This window comes from Oncorhynchus gorbuscha, linkage group LG23, assembly GCF_021184085.1.
Source record: "Oncorhynchus gorbuscha isolate QuinsamMale2020 ecotype Even-year linkage group LG23, OgorEven_v1.0, whole genome shotgun sequence".
Taxonomy (NCBI): domain Eukaryota; kingdom Metazoa; phylum Chordata; class Actinopteri; order Salmoniformes; family Salmonidae; genus Oncorhynchus; species Oncorhynchus gorbuscha.
In genome coordinates, this window is record NC_060195.1 from 30755164 (window position 1) to 30773152 (window position 17989).

The 17989-nt window shown below is 41.4% G+C and overlaps 2 protein-coding genes and 1 pseudogene across 6 annotated transcripts in view; all 3 read right to left on the reverse strand.

Moving 5' to 3' along the window:
• LOC124011172 (protocadherin gamma-C5-like) overlaps positions 1-17989 on the reverse strand; it is a 217742-nt gene that overhangs the window by 169773 nt on the left and 29980 nt on the right. The window contains exon 1 of one of the 5 annotated variants that reach the window (XM_046324269.1): positions 15286-17800. The exons of 3 other annotated variants lie outside the window; for them this stretch is intronic. In XM_046324269.1, the coding sequence (XP_046180225.1) occupies positions 15286-17685 (2400 nt within the window). In that variant the 5' untranslated portion in view covers positions 17686-17800. Of the gene's footprint in view, positions 1-9646; positions 12294-15285; positions 17801-17989 lie in introns of those variants that run through there. One more of the 5 variants, XM_046324266.1, reaches the window with a different exon arrangement.
• Positions 1456-6223, reverse strand: LOC124011546 (protocadherin gamma-B2-like). Its single transcript, XM_046325005.1, has 3 exons — positions 5275-6223; positions 1813-3125; positions 1456-1467 (listed from the first exon to the last, which is right to left on the reverse strand). Exons 1-3 carry the CDS (start codon positions 6092-6094, stop codon positions 1456-1458), a joined length of 2145 nt encoding a protein of 714 aa, XP_046180961.1. The 5' UTR covers positions 6095-6223.
• On the reverse strand, positions 6635-8005 carry LOC124011547 (annotated as a pseudogene).

Consider the following 17989-nt stretch of genomic DNA (forward strand, 5'->3'; position numbering starts at 1 on the left):
AGAAGGCCAAGAGTGTGCAAAGCTGTCATCAAGGCAAATGGTGGCTACTTTAAAGAATCTAAAATATATAATATATTTTGATTTGTTTAACACTCTTTTGTTTACTACATGATTCCTTATGTGCTATTTCATAGTTTTGATGTCTTCACTATTATTCTACAATGTAGAAAATAGTACAAATAAAGAAAAACCCTGGAATGAGTAGGTGACTCCAAAATGTTTACTGGTACTGTATATACAATATATTTAACCCCAATATTTCTCGCTTCAACTGAAGAGGTCAAAACAATAATCTAAGAGGCTACATGACCAATTACATCAAATATGGAACCTATCAACCTGCCTGTACAGTGTCAAACATTTCCCTGTAAATGTACAGATTTATACTGTCAGCAGTGTTGTCAGGCAAATACTGAAATTTGAAATGCTTTACAGTATACAATATACAATACAGAAGTATACTGTAAATGAGCCTACTGTAATCATTACAGCAACACAGCTAATATTTAATTCCAGTAATTGACTGTTGCCAGTATAATGCTATACATTTACAGCATATTACTGTAATCTGTTTTACAGTACAATACTCTTACTAATATTTTTACGGTAATTGTAATGAATGAATGGATGGATTGTTGAATGAATGAATTCAATTGAATGAGGAGAGGCAGCTTTGAATCTCACAGTATTTTAGTGTAATTGCATGGGATTGGTACAAGCAGGTTGGCTGCTATGTAATGTGTTTTCATATTACAGGGTATCAAATGTATATGAATAATTGGTCTTCAAAATCACTTGCATTTAACAAAGACTTCCAAATATTCAGTGACTACAGGGAAAAACAGACCAAGGACATAACAAATACTTTAAGGCTTGCTGCCACTCCAATCTGTCCCCTCTACATATTTCATCGTTGTGGCACTACCACCACATATATGTTCATTTGGTACACCACTCTCACTCACGGGTGCAACAAATGTCGTGTCTTACAAGGCACGCCTCAAAATGTGTTCATGAGCCAGAATCAACCATACCCAACTATTAGTAAAAATGTTTTTAATGATCCAAAAATATGGTAGGGTAATATATTCTTTGTGGTGGAATTATAGTACCATTTTAAATACAGTACTTCTTTACAGTAACGTACTGTTAAACCAATGTTTCATTGGAATTGACGGTATCATTTACCAGTTACGCCTAAATTCACCCAGATTGCATTGCGATTCATGACTTTTTGCTGTAAATAATGAACATGGTACATTGCTGTTAGTTTCATTGTACAATATTGTAAAAACAACAATGCTTGTATCCAAAGAAACGTTTCATTACCACGCTGATTCAAAACTCAGTGTATTGAGTGACTGTGTGTGTGAGATGGGTGTTGGGGAAGAGAGAGACAAAGACAGAGAGGGAGATCGATTTAAAATGGGATTGGGCACAACCTTAGATATATGATCAAGGGCAAATCTATTCGGAGTAAGAGGGTTCAGAGTCTGAGCTTTATGCATGCAACCCAAAGCACGAGGTTGGCACCTGAAACTGAAAATAATCATCTACAGTTGGCATGAACCATTATTTATAAGAAATATGTTTTACAGGACACTTCCAATTAAAAATTAAGAATAATATTTTTCAGCATTTTACCCATAATGCAGTGCAACCTTGTGTTTATTTTCAGTTGAAATTATAGAAAGGACTAACAGTGTATAAACATGGGATAATGATGCACTGCCATGAAACAGGTGATTGTCTATGGGGGAAAAAATTGTACAACGCATCGTAGGACTAATTTTGTTTACAATAAAGGCCTACCTCTGGGAGGGACCCGTTGGAATCGCCAAGTTCTTCAGCAAAGTCTGTTGGAGTTTTTCTCGGAGTCTGGTCCGCAGGCAGTGTGTTGTCACTGTAAGATGTGACGAACTTGAAGTCACTTGTGCGCGAACCTGTCGTCAGGTATGCGTCATAATTGTAAGTGCTGCGGAGGGTTCCCACTCCGTCCCCCTCTGCGTAGTTAGGAGGGAGATACGCGCTGGGAATGGCGACCGCTCCATCAAAGAACAGTCTGGGCTTTCTCCTGCGGCAAAACCTCACGGCCAGGATGACAATAATGAAGGTGAGGAAAAAGGTGGAAACGGACACCAGCGCGATGATCAGATAAGAGGTGAGTTTGGAATTGTTCTCATCATAAGAGACATCTTTCAGTTCGGGCACTTCAGCCATGTTATCAGAAATCACTAAATACATGGTACAGGTGGCAGAGAGAGAGGGCTGTCCGTTATCCTTCACTGACACAATGAGGTTCTGTTTCATGCTGTCAGATTCAGAAATGTCCCGCTGTGTCCTGATCTCTCCGCTGTGGAGACCAATAGTGAAAAGTCCCGTATCAGTGGATTTGACTATATGATAGGACAGCCAGGCGTTCTGGCCAGAGTCCGCGTCCACCGCAATCACCTTGGAAACCAGAGAGCCCCCGTGTGCAACTTTGGGGACCAGCTCCGTCATGAAGGATTTCCCCTCCGGGGCGGGATATAGTATTTGAGGAAAGTTGTCATTCACATCTGTTATGAACACACTGACCGTGACGTTGCTGCTGAGCGGAGGAGAACCGTTGTCTCTGGCCACCACGTGGACTTTAAAACTCCTGAACTGCTCATAATCAAACGACCTCACAGCGTGGATCACCCCCGTGTCTCCGTTAACGGATAAAAACGAGGACACCGGAACACCGTTCACCTCACCGGGTAAGAGAGAATAAATCACTGTTCCGTTCTGTCTCCAGTCTGGGTCCCGTGCAGTAACGGAACACACGGAGTTACCGGGTTTGTTATTTTCAGTCACGTGGGCTTTATATGATTGTTCCTCAAACACAGGTGGGTTGTCGTTGACGTCAGCTACAGATACCTGAACACTTTTAGAGGAGGACAGAGGTGGAGAGCCCTCGTCGGTGGCAGTGATTGTAATGTTGTAATCAGACACCAGTTCCCGGTCCAGTTCGCCCGTGGTCACCAGAGAATAGTAGTTTTTGATGGATGGCACCAGCTTAAAGGGAAGGTTTTGCTGAATGGAGCAGCGGACCTGTCGGTTATTCTCAGAGTCTCTATCCTGCACGTTAATGATGCCCACCTCTGTACCAGGTGACGCGTTCTCAGGTATGGGGTTAGTCAGAGATTGTATATAAATCGAAGGATTGTTGTCATTAATATCTGTGATGTCTATTATGACTTTAGAATATGATGCTAACCCTAAACCATCCTTTGCTTTGATGCGCAGTTCAAAATATGACATTTCTTCAAAATCAATTGTGCCGATCACTCTAATTTCTCCAGTCTTCCGGTCGATAGAAAATAATTTGTCATCTTCCTCTGACACGTGAGTGAAGTCATAGGTAACTTCCCCATTCACTCCTTCATCTGCATCTGTAGCACTCACTGTAACCACTACAGTATCTAAAGGAGAGTTTTCAGGCAGACTGGCTTTATAGACGGCCTGGCTAAACACTGGGGCGTTATCATTAGCATCCAGTACAGTGACGTGTATGAGTACAGTACCTGATCTCTGCGGAGAGCCTCCGTCCATCGCTGTAAGCAATACTTTGATTTCATTGCTTTGTTCACGATCAAGCTCTTTCTCTAGAACAATCTCAACAGTATGACTATCAACGGTCAATAGGAAATGGTCATTTTTTTGTAAAGTGTACCTTTGCACTGCATTCTGTCCTAAATCTGCATCGTGTGCCTGATCAAGTAAAAAACGAGCGCCTTTATCTGCTGATTCTCTCATTTCAATTTTAATCACTTCGTCCTTAAATTGCGGAGAATTATCATTTATATCTTGAACATGAAGACTAATATGTTGCACCTCCAAAGGACTCTCCAATACAAGTTCTTGTTTTAAAACACACGAAGCCTTTTGGCCACAAAGCCCCTCTCTGTCAATTCTCTCCGCAACAATCAGATCTCCGGTACTCAGATTAATGTCACAGTAACGTTTACGGTTCCCATCGGGATCAACACGGGCCTTACGAGCGGAAAGTCTGCTCGCCACGAGCCCGAGATCTTTGGCTATATTTCCAATAACAGATCCACGTTTCATCTCCTCCGGAAAAGAATAGCTCACGTCTCCATAGGCGGAGTGCAGCGGTAGAAGAAGGAAAGCAACGCTGCAGACCAGACCTGTCACCGAGATTCCTTTGTGACCCATCCTGGGATTAAAAACGTCAAAACACAATATGGCCTTGATACAATGTGAACAAATAGTATTCCACAAAATATTCAGCTTGAGGAAAATAATATCCTCAAAATGTTCAAGCAATCTGACCGCGTCCAGTCTTTTCCGCAGCTTAATGGCACCCGAACACCCGAGTCTTGTTACAACACCAGTGGGTGGAGAACTGGATCTATCCAAACACAGCTGGTGAACAGCGACACAGTCAGTACTCTTCAGAAATTACACATGTCAACATACATTCTTCTATATCTGTATTTCAGGTCAAGTCGTAATAGGAAGCTATATTTGTAACCGGCATGATTGAATAATGTGCAGCCTACTAATATAGGTCTACATCTTTCAAACCATAAATACATGTAATTCCTTGTTGCAAAATAGCCATATAGAAATACACAGAAAACAACGTTAAAAAGCCTAAAACATAAACCATAGCATTGAAATCATGCTCACAGCATTGAGTTAAGTTTGGTCTAGCTGGAAGGAACACATTAGAAAAGGTTATGACACATCGGGGAGAACGTGTATGGGCTACCTACATAGCAAATTACATGTTATGTTGCTATTTTAGTCGACACTATCTTCAGAATGCACAAACACAAAAACAGAGAGTAGCCTATGGGAAAGAAAGAAGGTGAGGACAGTCAAGTATTGATGACTCGTAGTAAACCCCGCTGGCTTTATGTAGGATTTTCTGCATGTTCAGCACCATGGACAGCAACACTGAGGCTCAAGCCGCAAATCATATACTGTCACACCACTTCTCCACAGACAGTACTTTTTATTTTCTAACCTTTTTCCAAATAAGCCTATTCCAACAGAGCAAAACTCCTATATCAACCCATTTTCAGTGAACTCAAAACTCCTATATCAACCCATGACAGTAGGATGCTAACCCTAAACTGTCCTTTGCGCTGATATGCATTTCATATGAAGACTCCTTTTCATAATCTAATGGACCAACAACTATAATTTTTCCATTCATATGATCTAGATTAAATACTTTGCTACTTTCATCTGAAACATCATCCAATTCATATGTAACTTTACCATTCAATTCCTCATCTGCATCCGTTGCACTCACTGTAACCACTACAGTATCTAAAGGAGAGTTTTCAGGCAGACTGGCTTTGTAGATGGCCTGGCTAAACACTGGGGCTTTATCGTTAGCATCCAGTACAGTGACGTGTATGACTACAGTACCTGATCTCTGCGGAGAGCCTCCGTCCATCGCTGTAAGTAATAACTTGATTTCATGGTGCCCCTCGCGGTCTAGCTCTTTGTCTAACACTAACTCGCTGTATTTGCGTCCACCACTTTTGGTTTTGACATTCAAAATAAAATGTTCATTTCTTTGTAGTGTATAACTCTGAACCGTATTCTTTCCTATGTCAGCGTCATGGGCCTCATCTAGAGAAAAACGAACGCCTTTGACTGCTGATTCACTAATTTCAATTTTAATCACTTCGTCCTTAAATTGCGGAGAATTATCATTTATATCTTGAACATGAAGACTAATATGTTGCACCTCCAAAGGACTCTCCAATACAAGTTCTTGTTTTAAAACACACGAAGCCTTTTGGCCACAAAGCCCCTCTCTGTCAATTCTCTCCGCAACAATCAGATCTCCGGTACTCAGATTAATGTCACAGTAACGTTTACGGTTCCCATCGGGATCAACACGGGCCTTACGAGCGGAAAGTCTGCTCGCCACGAGCCCGAGATCTTTGGCTATATTTCCAATAACAGATCCGCGTTTCATCTCCTCCGGAAAAGAATAGCTCACGTCTCCATAGGCGGAGTGCAGCGGTAGAAGAAGGAAAGCAACGCTGCAGACCAGACCTGTCACCGAGATTCCTTTGTGACCCATCCTGGGATTAAAAACGTCAAAACACAATATGGCCTTGATACAATGTGAACAAATAGTATTCCACACAAATATTCAGCTTGAGGAAAATAATATCCTCAAAATGTTCAAGCAATCTGACCGCGTCCAGTCTTTTCCGCAGCTTAATGGCACCCGAACACCCGAGTCTTGTTACAACACCAGTGGGTGGAGAACTGGATCTATCCAAACACAGCTGGTGAACAGCGACACAGTCAGTACTGGCTTTGGGGCCCATGCAGCTTTGTTCGAATAAGGAGAGAGGGAACGGAGGATCTTCAGAAATTACACATGTCAACATACATTCTTCTATATCTGTATTTCAGGTCAAGTCGTAATAGGAAGCTATATTTGTAACCGGCATGATTGAATAATGTGCAGCCTACTAATATAGGTCTACATCTTTCAAACCATAAATACATGTAATTCCTTGTTGCAAAATAGCCATATAGAAATACACAGAAAACAACGTTAAAAAGCCTAAAACATAAACCATAGCATTGAAATCATGCTCACAGCATTGAGTTAAGTTTGGTCTAGCTGGAAGGAACACATTAGAAAAGGTTATGACACATCGGGAGAACGTGTATGGGCTACCTACATAGCAAATTACATGTTATGTTGCTATTTTAGTCGACACTATCTTCAGAATGCACAAACACAAAAACAGAGAGTAGCCTATGGGAAAGAAAGAAGGTGAGGACAGTCAAGTATTGATGACTCGTAGTAAACCCCGCTGGCTTTATGTAGGATTTTCTGCATGTTCAGCACCATGGACAGCAACACTGAGGCTCAAGCCGCAAATCATATACTGTCACACCACTTCTCCACAGACAGTACTTTTTATTTTCTAACCTTTTTCCAAATAAGCCTATTCCAACAGAGCAAAACTCCTATATCAACCCATTTTCAGTGAACTCAAAACTCCTATATCAACCCATGACAGTAGGATGCTAACCCTAAACTGTCCTTTGCGCTGATATGCATTTCATATGAAGACTCCTTTTCATAATCTAATGGACCAACAACTATAATTTTTCCATTCATATGATCTAGATTAAATACTTTGCTACTTTCATCTGAAACATCATCCAATTCATATGTAACTTTACCATTCAATTCCTCATCTGCATCCGTTGCACTCACTGTAACCACTACAGTATCTAAAGGAGAGTTTTCAGGCAGACTGGCTTTGTAGATGGCCTGGCTAAACACTGGGGCTTTATCGTTAGCATCCAGTACAGTGACGTGTATGACTACAGTACCTGATCTCTGCGGAGAGCCTCCGTCCATCGCTGTAAGTAATAACTTGATTTCATGGTGCCCCTCGCGGTCTAGCTCTTTGTCTAACACTAACTCGCTGTATTTGCGTCCACCACTTTTGGTTTTGACATTCAAAATAAAATGTTCATTTCTTTGTAGTGTATAACTCTGAACCGTATTCTTTCCTATGTCAGCGTCATGGGCCTCATCTAGAGAAAAACGAACGCCTTTGACTGCTGATTCACTAATTTCCATTTTGATAATATCCTTTTTAAACTGTGGGGAATTATCATTTATATCTTGGACATGAAGACTAATACGGTGAAGCTCCAACGGATCTTCAAGCACAAGTTCCTGTTTTAATACGCACGAAGCCTTCTTGCCACAAAGCCCATCTCTGTCAATCCTTTCAGCTATAGTCTAATCTCCCATACTTAGATTAATGTCACAATACCGTTCGTGGTTCCCTTCGGTAACAATTCGGGCCTTACGAGCGGGCAGTCTGCTCGTCTCCAGCCCGAGATCCTTAGCTATATTTCCAATAACAGATCCGCGTTTCATCTACTCTGGAAAAGAAAAGCTCAGTTGCAGCGTAACAATAAAGAAAGCAAAGCCGCATAGCAGGACTGTCATCGACATTCCTTTGTGCCCCATCCTGGAATTAAAACGTCAAAACACAATATGGCCTTGATAATACAATGTGAACAAATAGTATTCCACACAAAGGTTCAGCTTGATGAAAATAATATCCTCAAAATGTTCAAGCAATCTGACCGGGTCCAATATTTTCTGCAGAATGACACCCGAGTCTTGTTACAACACCAGTGGGTGGAGAACTGGATCAATCCAAACACACCTGGTGAACAGCGACACTGTGCGTACTCAACAGAATGTACATTATTTGCTTACAGATTTCTTAATGTTTCACCGAGAAGTGGTTAGAAATACCCCTCAGTAATTTTTATTTGTTAATTTACTATTAGAAAACGAAAGAGAAACACGGAAAACTAAAGGATATTAAACAATACAAACATAAATTGTTAAAATCAACCCCACACTTTTTTCATCAGTTAAGATAAGGTATACTATGAATATAAAATACAACACATCTGCAAGAGTGACAACAAAGCAATATATCCGTTGCTGGTCCTCAGCCAGAGCAAACTCATAACTGCTATAGAAAAAAACAGAGCAGGGGAAGGAATAAGAATGTGAAGGTCAAACAGCGATCAATATTAAAGCCAACTGGTTTAAATAGGATTTTAAGACATTTCAGCACCATGGACAGTGACAGTGCGAGGACTCTCGTTGCTCTTCAGACGCTCTCACGACGCTTCTCCCATCACTCTGTTACTAATAAATACAAATGCCCAACTGGCTGGAATCATATACTTATAGAAATCAGGGCATTCAAATCACACAGTGAAGTTAAGATAGCCCTTGTTCCAATGTTAAGAACAAACTGTTTGTGTTTTTAACTAGGAGAAACGTCAACATGTGACGATATTTGTAATGATGTATATATTATAGGCAGCCAACTTAGTGTTTTTAGTTGCATCATTTATTTGTATGTGTTGGAGGTCCATTAGTAGGTGTATAACAAATTTTTTATGCTCAGAATTGACCTTTTATCATCATTATTATTATTTGATTTCTTTATTATTATTATTATTATTATTATTTGACAGTAGTTGAAATACTATTCTTGTTAATAAGTACTGTTTGTTTTTTGAGGGGATGTTTTTTCATTTCATTTTGGACATTCTTTAAACCGAGAAGGTGCATCTCAAGAGATTTCATCCTGTAAAATGTTTAAAAAATAAATATCTCTCCAAACACAGCATTTCTCTTTTCTTGCCTCTTTCCAAACAGGCTTTCACTCCTCCAGTGCCAAAACATAATTGCATCTCATTGTTACTGTGCCCCTAATCACAAAACTGTGAAGGCCAGGCTATCATGAAAAATCCCCAGATTCTATCAATCACAAAAATAATTTCCCACATTACAACTCAAGCAAATCACACATAATAGACCATCGGGATTTCTCAAGTAAAAACAGAGAGGATTGAAATAGTCTTTTAAAACATTTCAAATATCATGAAACCAAAGCATACATAACTTGCTGTTGTAGTAAAGCTGGGCTAATGAGGAAAAGCTGTTTCTCCAGAATATGATTATACAAAGTATGTTAGCTACAGTTAATTTAGCCTCAATACTATCATATTGGCCTATAAACAAATATACTGTATGATTAATATAGAATTAAAGCCCTACCTCTGGTGACCCTTCAGTGTCATCAAGATCTTCAGAAAAGTCATTTGGAGTTTTCCTCAGAGTCTGGTCCGCAGGCAGCGTGTTGTCACTGTAAGATGTGACGAACTTGAAGTCACTTGTTCGTGAACCTGTCGTCAGGTATGCGTCATAATTGTAAGTACTGCGGAGAGTTCCTGCGCCATCCACCTCTGGGTAGTTGGGAGGGAGATACGCGCTGGGGATGGCGACCGCTCCGTCAAAAAACAGTCTGGCCTTTCTCCTGCGGCAAAACCTCACCGCCAAGATGACAATAATGAAGGTGAAGAAAAATGTGGAGACGGACACCAGCGCGATGATCAGATAAGATGTGAGTTTGGAATTGTTCTCATCATAAGAGACATCTTTCAGTTCTGTCACTTCAGCCAAGTTATCAGAAATCACTAAATACATGGTACAGGTGGCAGAGAGAGAGGGCTGTCCGTTATCTATCACTGACACAATGAGGTTCTGTTTCATGCTGTCAGATTCAGAAATGTCCCGTTGTGTCCTGATCTCACCACTGTGGAGACCAATAGTGAAAAGTGCCTGAACAGTGGATTTGACTATATGATAGGACAGCCAGGCGTTCTGGCCGGAGTCTGCGTCCACCGCTATCACCTTGGAAACCAGAGAGCCCCCGTGCGCAGCTTTGGGGACCAGTTCGGTCATGAAGGATTTCCCCTCCGGGGCGGGGTACAGTATCTGAGGAGAGTTGTCATTCACATCCATTATGAACACACTGAAAGTGACGTTGCTGCTGAGCGGAGGAGAACCGTTGTCTCTGGCCACCACGTGGACTTTAAAACTCCTGAACTGCTCATAATCAAACGACCTCACAGCGTGGATCACCCCCGTGTCTCCGTTAACGGATAATAATGAGGACACCGGGACACCGTTCACCTCACCAGGTAAGATAGAATAAATCACTGTACCGTTCTGTCTCCAGTCTGGGTCCCGTGCAGTAATGGAACACACGGAGGAACCGGGTTTGTTATTTTCAGTCACGTGGGCTTTATAGGACTGTTCCTCAAACACAGGTGGGTTGTCGTTGACGTCAGCTACAGATAACTGAACACTTTTAGTGGAGGACAGAGGTGGAGAGCCCTCGTCGGTGGCAGTGATTGTAATGTTGTAATCAGACACCAGTTCTCGGTCCAGTTCGCCCGTGGTCACCAGAGAATAGTAGTTTTTGATGGATGGCACCAGCTTAAAGGGAAGGTTTTGCTGAATGGAGCAGCGGACCTGTCGGTTATTCTCAGAGTCTCTATCCTGCACGTTAATGATGCCCACCTCTGTACCAGGTGACGCGTTCTCAGGTATGGGGTTAGTCAGAGATTGCAGATAAATCACAGGAGCGTTGTCATTAACATCAGTGATTTCAATAATTAAAAAAGAATATGATGTTAAACCTGCCCTATCCTTAGCCCTTATTTGTAATTCATAAGATGACGCCTCCTCATAGTCAACTTTCCCAATAACTCTTACTTCACCTGTTTTGTGATCTAGAGAGAATAAATGTACATATTCATCTGAAACATGGTCAAAGTTGTATGTGACTTCGCCATTTGCTCCGTCATCTGCATCCGCAGCACTCACTGTAACCACTACAGTATTTAAAGGGGAGTTTTCAGGCAGACTGGCTTTATAGACGGCCTGGTTAAACACTGGGGCGTTATCGTTAGCATCCAGTACAGTGACGTGTATGACTACGGTACCTGATCTCTGCGGAGAGCCTCCATCTACAGCTGTAAGCAATAATTTCAACTCGTGTTGTTGTTCACGATCTAGCTCTTTGTCTAATATTAATTCGGCGTATTTGCGTCCCCCTGTTTTAGTGTTAACATTTAAAATGAAATGTTCGTTTATTTCTAGTGTATAACTCTGAACCATATTCTGTCCTATATCTGCGTCGTGGGCCTCGTCTAGAGAAAAACGAGCCCCCTTGTCTGTGGATTCTCCTATTTCAAATTTAATCAAATCCTCTGTGAATTGTGGAGAATTATCATTTATATCTTGAACATGAAGACTAATACGGTGAAGCTCCAAAGGATTCTCCAACACAAGTTCCTGTTTTAAAACGCACGAAGCCTTCTTGCCACAAAGCCCCTCTCTGTCAATTCTCTCCGCAACAATCAATTCTCCGGTACTCAGATTAATGTCACAGTAACGTTTACTGTTCCCTTCGGTATCAATACGGGCCTTACGAGCGGAAAGCCTGCTCGCCTCCAGCACGAGATCCTTGGCTATATTTCCAAACACAGATCCGCGTTTCATCTCCTCCGGAAAAGAATAGCTCACGTCTCCATAGGCGGAGTGCAGCGGTAGAAGAAGGAAAGCAACGCTGCAGACCAGACCTGTCACCGAGATTCCTTTGTGACCCATCCTGAGATTAAAAACGTCGATAGACCCTTAATCAAAAATAATATAATGTAGATAAATTGTATTCCACAAAAGCAGGAAGTTTGATGAAAATAACATCCATAAAATCTGCAGTTTGACCGGGTCCAATAATTTCAAATGCGGAATGAAAACCGAACCCCCGAGCCTTGTAACAACAGCAGTGGGTGGAGAACTGGATCTATCCAAACACAGCTGGTGAACAGCGACACTGTCAGGAATCTTTAAAAAGTACACATAGTAACAGGAATAATTCTGAATATATATTTCAGGAAAAGCCGTCATAAGAAAGTCAATAAGTGGTCTGCATGATTGATTACTGAACAATTGAATATAAAATCCCCCGTAGTTGATGAAAATAACCAAATAGAACCAGGAAACGATAAAAAGCCACACAGGAACAGAAAGGATATGTAAACCGATCCCACGCTTTTTTTCACGAGATATAGATTATGTGGAAGAAATACTACGTTGCAAATTTCAGATTTATAGTGATGTTTTTTTGTTGTCAACACACATTCATCAGCGCAATACGCAAAAACAGAGACTATGGCAGTGGGTGGAAATGATGATGGTCAAACAACGATGAATAAATAGTAAACCCTTCTGGTTTATAATTGGACTATAGTACCATGGACAGCGGCACAGCGAGGCCGCTGCATTTCAGACGTTCTAACCCCAAACGCCACTTCTCTCGTCACTCTGTTTAGATATGCTAGCTCTCCACATACAGGATTTCTCTTTTGTAACCCCTGTCCAAATAGGCCGTCATGCCACCAGGCCACAATCCTAAGAGCAACCACATTTTAACTTAAAGACGTGCCAACATTTTTTTCAATAGAACTCCTGCTTGCCTATATGCTTGATCAACTGGATAGATTTAGTCCCCGGTCAGGATTAACTACATAAAACACAAGAAGTAGTTGTACAAAAAAAAACAGAACAAATAACTAATCAAATGAAAACCATCGACAATCTTTGAATCAGCTCAAATCATATGGACAAAACAGACGGAGTACAGCATTACAAGAAAGAAAGCAAAGCCGGAGGTCAGGCCTGTCACCGAGATTCCTTTGTGCCCCATCCTGGGTTCAAAAACGTCGATACACCTTGAGTCCAAAATATTATAATGTAGATAAATACTATTCTACAAAAATATATATTTTTTCAACACTCCATTCAGTCAGAGCAATGCCCTGAAAAGTATGTATTTAAGTTGGGGTAGGAAGGTGATTATGCCAAAAATATACCAAATAAAAATATAAACCCAACATGAAACAATTTCAATGATTTTGCTGAGTAACAGTTCATATAAGGAAATCAGTCAAATGAAATATATTCACTAGGGCATATTCTATGGATTTCAGATGACTGGGCAGGGGTGCAGCCCTGGTTCGGCCTTGGAGGACATAGGCCAACCCACTTGGCAGCCAGGTCCACTTACTGGGGAGCCAGGCCCAGCCAATCAGAACGAGTGTTTTCCTCTACAAAATGGCTTTATTACAGTCAGAAATATGCCTTAGCCCCCCCAATGCTCACTAACAGGGATGTAAACACATTTTTGCAAAACATTTGGGAGAAATCATATTTTTGTGCATATGGAACATTTCTGGAATATTTTATTACAGTTCATGAAACATGGGACCAGCACTTTACATTTTGTGTTTATATTTTTGTTCTGTGTAGTTTGGGATTTTTCATAAAACTGAGTTTACATTTTCAGCACCATGGACACTAACACTGCAAAATCCCTCTGCACTTGAGATACAGAGCCTATAGAAGGTCTACAACCCCTATGGATTTCTTCACATTGTTTTATGTTGGATTAAAATTGATTTAATTATATACATATATATATATATATATATATATATATATATATATATATATATATATATATATATATATAATATAAAAAATGTCAACGATCTACTCAAAATACTCTGTAATGTCAAAGTGGAAGAAAAATGATATATTTGTTAAAGGTTAACGGCAAATAAACCACTAATATACCTTGATTAGATACGTATTCATAACCCGGGTCAATACATGTTAAAATCACCATGTCACTGATTACAGCTGTGACTCTTCTTGGGTAAGTCTCATAAGAGCTTTGCACACCTGTATTGTGAAATATTTGTCCATGATTCTTTTCAAAATTACTCAAGATCAGTCTAGGTGTTGGAGATCATGGCTAGACAGCCATTTTCATGTATTGCTATAGAGTCAAAACCGTAACTTCGCCACGCCTGAACATTTGCTGTGTTCTTGATAAATTAGCAACTCCAGGGTAGATTTGGCTTTGTGTTGTAGGTTATTGTCCTGCTGGAACGTGGATTCCTTTCCCAGTGTCTGGTGTAAAGCACACTGAAGCAGATTTTCCTCTAGGATTTGTTTTCTTTGCAGTGTTTCTTTTGCAGTTTTATTTTAATGCCTTATTACATATGTATGTTTTGGAATATTCTGTATATTTGTATTCTTCTTTTCACTCTGTCATTAAGGTCATTATTGTGGAGTCACTTCAATGTTGTTGATTCATCCTCACTTTTCTTCCATCACAGAAATTGAACTCTGTAGATGTTTTGAAATCACCAATGGCCCTAAGCACTGTCCTTCCTGTCCTGCAGCTCAGTTCAGAAGGAAGACATCTTTCATGTGTCTGGGTGATTTATTACATCATCCACAGTAACATGTTTTAACTTGACCATTATTAAAGATATATTCAACGTCTGATTTGTTATTGTTACCCATCCACCAATCACCGCCTGTCTTTGTGAGGCTTTCGAAAAGCTCCCTGGTCTTTGTACTTGAATCTGTACTTGAAATTCAATTCTTGACTGAGGGACCTTACAGATGTTGTATGTATGGGGGACATGGGAAGGGGTAGTCATTCACAAATCACGTCAACACATATTATTTCAGGCTATATAACTTAATAGGTTCTTACGTTAAGCCACATTTGGCTTCTGAAATAATTTAGGCTTGCCTAAACAAAGGGGGTTATTACATTATCTTTTCACTTCCACATTATGCAGCTTTTTCTAGATCAATCTATTTATGACTTTTTGCAAATCCAATCAGTTTTCCACGTTGATTCAACGTCAGCACAATTTTTTTTTTAGGTTTGAAATTATGTGGAAAAAACGTTGATCAACCAGTTTTTTTCCCAGTGGGATAGCATCATTTAAAAAAAATCCAGCCTTTAAATGATCGTAAAGCCCTACCTCTGGGGACCCCTCAGAATCGTCAAGATCTTCAGCAAAGTCAAGGGAAGTTTTTCTCAGAGTCTGGTCTGCAGGCAACGAGTTGTCATTGTAAGATGTGACGAACTTAAAGTCACTTGTGCGCGAGCCCGTCGTAAGGTATGCGTCATAATTGTAAACGCTGCGGAGAGTTCCCGCGCCATCCACCTCTGCGTAGTTGGGAGGGAGATACGCGCTGGGGATGGTGACCGCTCCGTTAAACAACAGTCTTGGCTTTCTCCTGCGGCAAAACCTCACCGCCAGGATGACAATAATGAAGGTGAAGAAAAAGGTGGAAACGGACACCAGCGCGATGATCAGATAAGAGGTGAGTTTGGAATTGCTCTCATCATAAGAGACATCTTTCAGTTCTGGCACTTCAGCCAAGTTATCAGAAATCACTAAATAAATTGTACAGGTGGCAGAGAGAGAGGGCTGTCCGTTATCTTTCACTGACACAATGAGGTTCTGTTTCATGGTGTGAGATTCAGAAATGTCCCGCTGTGTCCTGATCTCTCCGCTGTGGAGACCAATAGTGAAAAGTCCCGGATCAGTGGATTTGATTATATGATAGGACAGCCAGGCGTTCTGGCCAGAGTCCGCGTCCACCGCTATCACCTTGGAAACCAGAGATCCCCCGTGCGCAGCTTTGGGGACCAGCTCGGTCATGAAGGAGTTCCCCTCCGGGGCGGGGTACAGTATCTGAGGAGAGTTGTCATTCACATCCGTTATGAACACACTGACAGTGACGTTGCTGCTGAGCGGAGGAGAACCGTTGTCTCTGGCCACCACGTGGACTTTAAAACTCCTGAACTGCTCATAATCAAACGACCTCACAGCGTGGATCATCCCCGTGTCTCCGTTAACGGAAAATAACGAGGACACTGGGACACCGTTCACCTCACCGGGTAAGAGAGAATAAATCACTGTTCCGTTCTGTCTCCAGTCTGGGTCCCGTGCAGTAACAGAACACACGGAGGAACCGGGTTTGTTATTTTCAGTCACGTGGGCTTTATAGGACTGTTCCTCAAACACAGGTGGGTTGTCGTTGACGTCAGCGACAGATAACTGAACACTTTTAGAGGAGGACAGAGGTGGAGAGCCCTCGTCGGTGGCAGTGATTGTAATGTTGTAATCAGACACTAGTTCTCGGTCCAGTTCGCCCGTGGTCACCAGAGAATAGTAGTTTTTGATGGATGGCACCAGCTTAAAGGGAAGGTTTTGCTGAATGGAGCAGCGGACCTGTCGGTTATTCTCAGAGTCTCTATCCTGCACGTTAATGATGCCCACCTCTGTACCAGGAGACGCGTTCTCGGGTATGGGGCTAGTCAGAGATTTGAGATATATCACAGGGGCGTTGTCATTAACATCAGTTATTTCAATAATCACTTTTGAATCAGATGAAAGTCCATAGCCATCTTTACCCTCTATGCGCATTTCATATTTTGGGTCGCCTTCGAAATCTATTGGACCTATCACCTTAATTTCTCCAGTACTGTGACCCAAAGAAAATATCTTTCTTGCTTTGTCTGAAATGCGACTGAATTCATACGTCACCTCCCCATTCAATCCCTCATCTGCATCCGCAGCACTCACTGTAACCACTACAGTATCTAACGGAGAGTTTTCAGGCAGACTGGCTTTATAGACGGCCTGGCTAAACACTGGGGCGTTATCGTTAGCATCCAGTACAGTGACATGTACGAGTACAGCACCTGATTTCTGCGGAGAGCCTCCGTCTACAGCTGTAATAAGTAAACTCATCTCTTGCTTTTCCTCACGATCTAGTTCTTTATCTAAAACCAACTCGACGTTCTTTCCTCCATCTGTGTAATCGTGAATAGCCAGCACAAAATGTTCATTCCTTTCTAATGAATACCTTTGCACTGCGTTCTGTCCTATATCTGCGTCATGTGCCTCGTTAATTCGATAGCGAGCCCCTTTGTCTGCCGATTCTGTAATTTCCAATTTGATTGTATCTTTCGTGAAAATGGGTGAATTATCATTGACATCCTCAACAAGCAGAGATATCTGATGCAACTCCAATGGACCTTCTAGAACCAACTCGAATTTAATCATACACGAAACCTTCTCTCCACATAGCTCCTCCCTGTCAATCCTGTCCGCAACAATCAAATCCCCGGTACTCAGATTAATGTCACAATAACGTTGGTTTTTCCCTTCGGTATCAATTCGGGCCTTACGAGTGGACAGTCTGCTCGCCTCCAGCCCGAGATCATTGGCTATATTTCCAATAACAGATCCTCGTTTAATCTCCTCCGGAAAAGAATAGCTCACGTCTCCATTGGCGGAGTGCAGCGGTAGAAGAAAGAAAGCAAAACCGCAGACGAGGCCTGTCACTGAGATTCCTTTGTGCCCCATCCTGGGATTAAAAATAGACGACCGTATAGATATTCTGAAGAAAAACTCCAGAAAAAGATACCGTTTCCTGAAAAGAACATCCACCGAATGTACAAGTGATCTGACCACCTCCAATCTTTTCTGCAGTTAAATGACATCCGAACACGGTGCATTATGACAGCAGCGCTGGGTGGAGAACTGTAACTATCCAAACACAGCTGGTGAACAGCGACACAGTGAGTACTTAACAGAAATTACACGTTAACTGATATTATTCAAAATCTCTATTTCGAGAAAAGTTGAAATATGAATATATTCTCCTATA

Excerpts from the sequence above, each read along its gene's own strand:
- LOC124011546 (XM_046325005.1), bottom strand. The coding sequence starts at position 6,094 with ATGGGTCACAAAGGAATCTCGGTGACAGGTCTGGTCTGCAGCGTTGCT. Across the intron at positions 3,126-5,274 it reads TGCAGATGAGGAATTGAATG|AGGTGGGCATCATTAACGTG; the intron begins GTAAAGTTACAT and ends CACCTGGTACAG.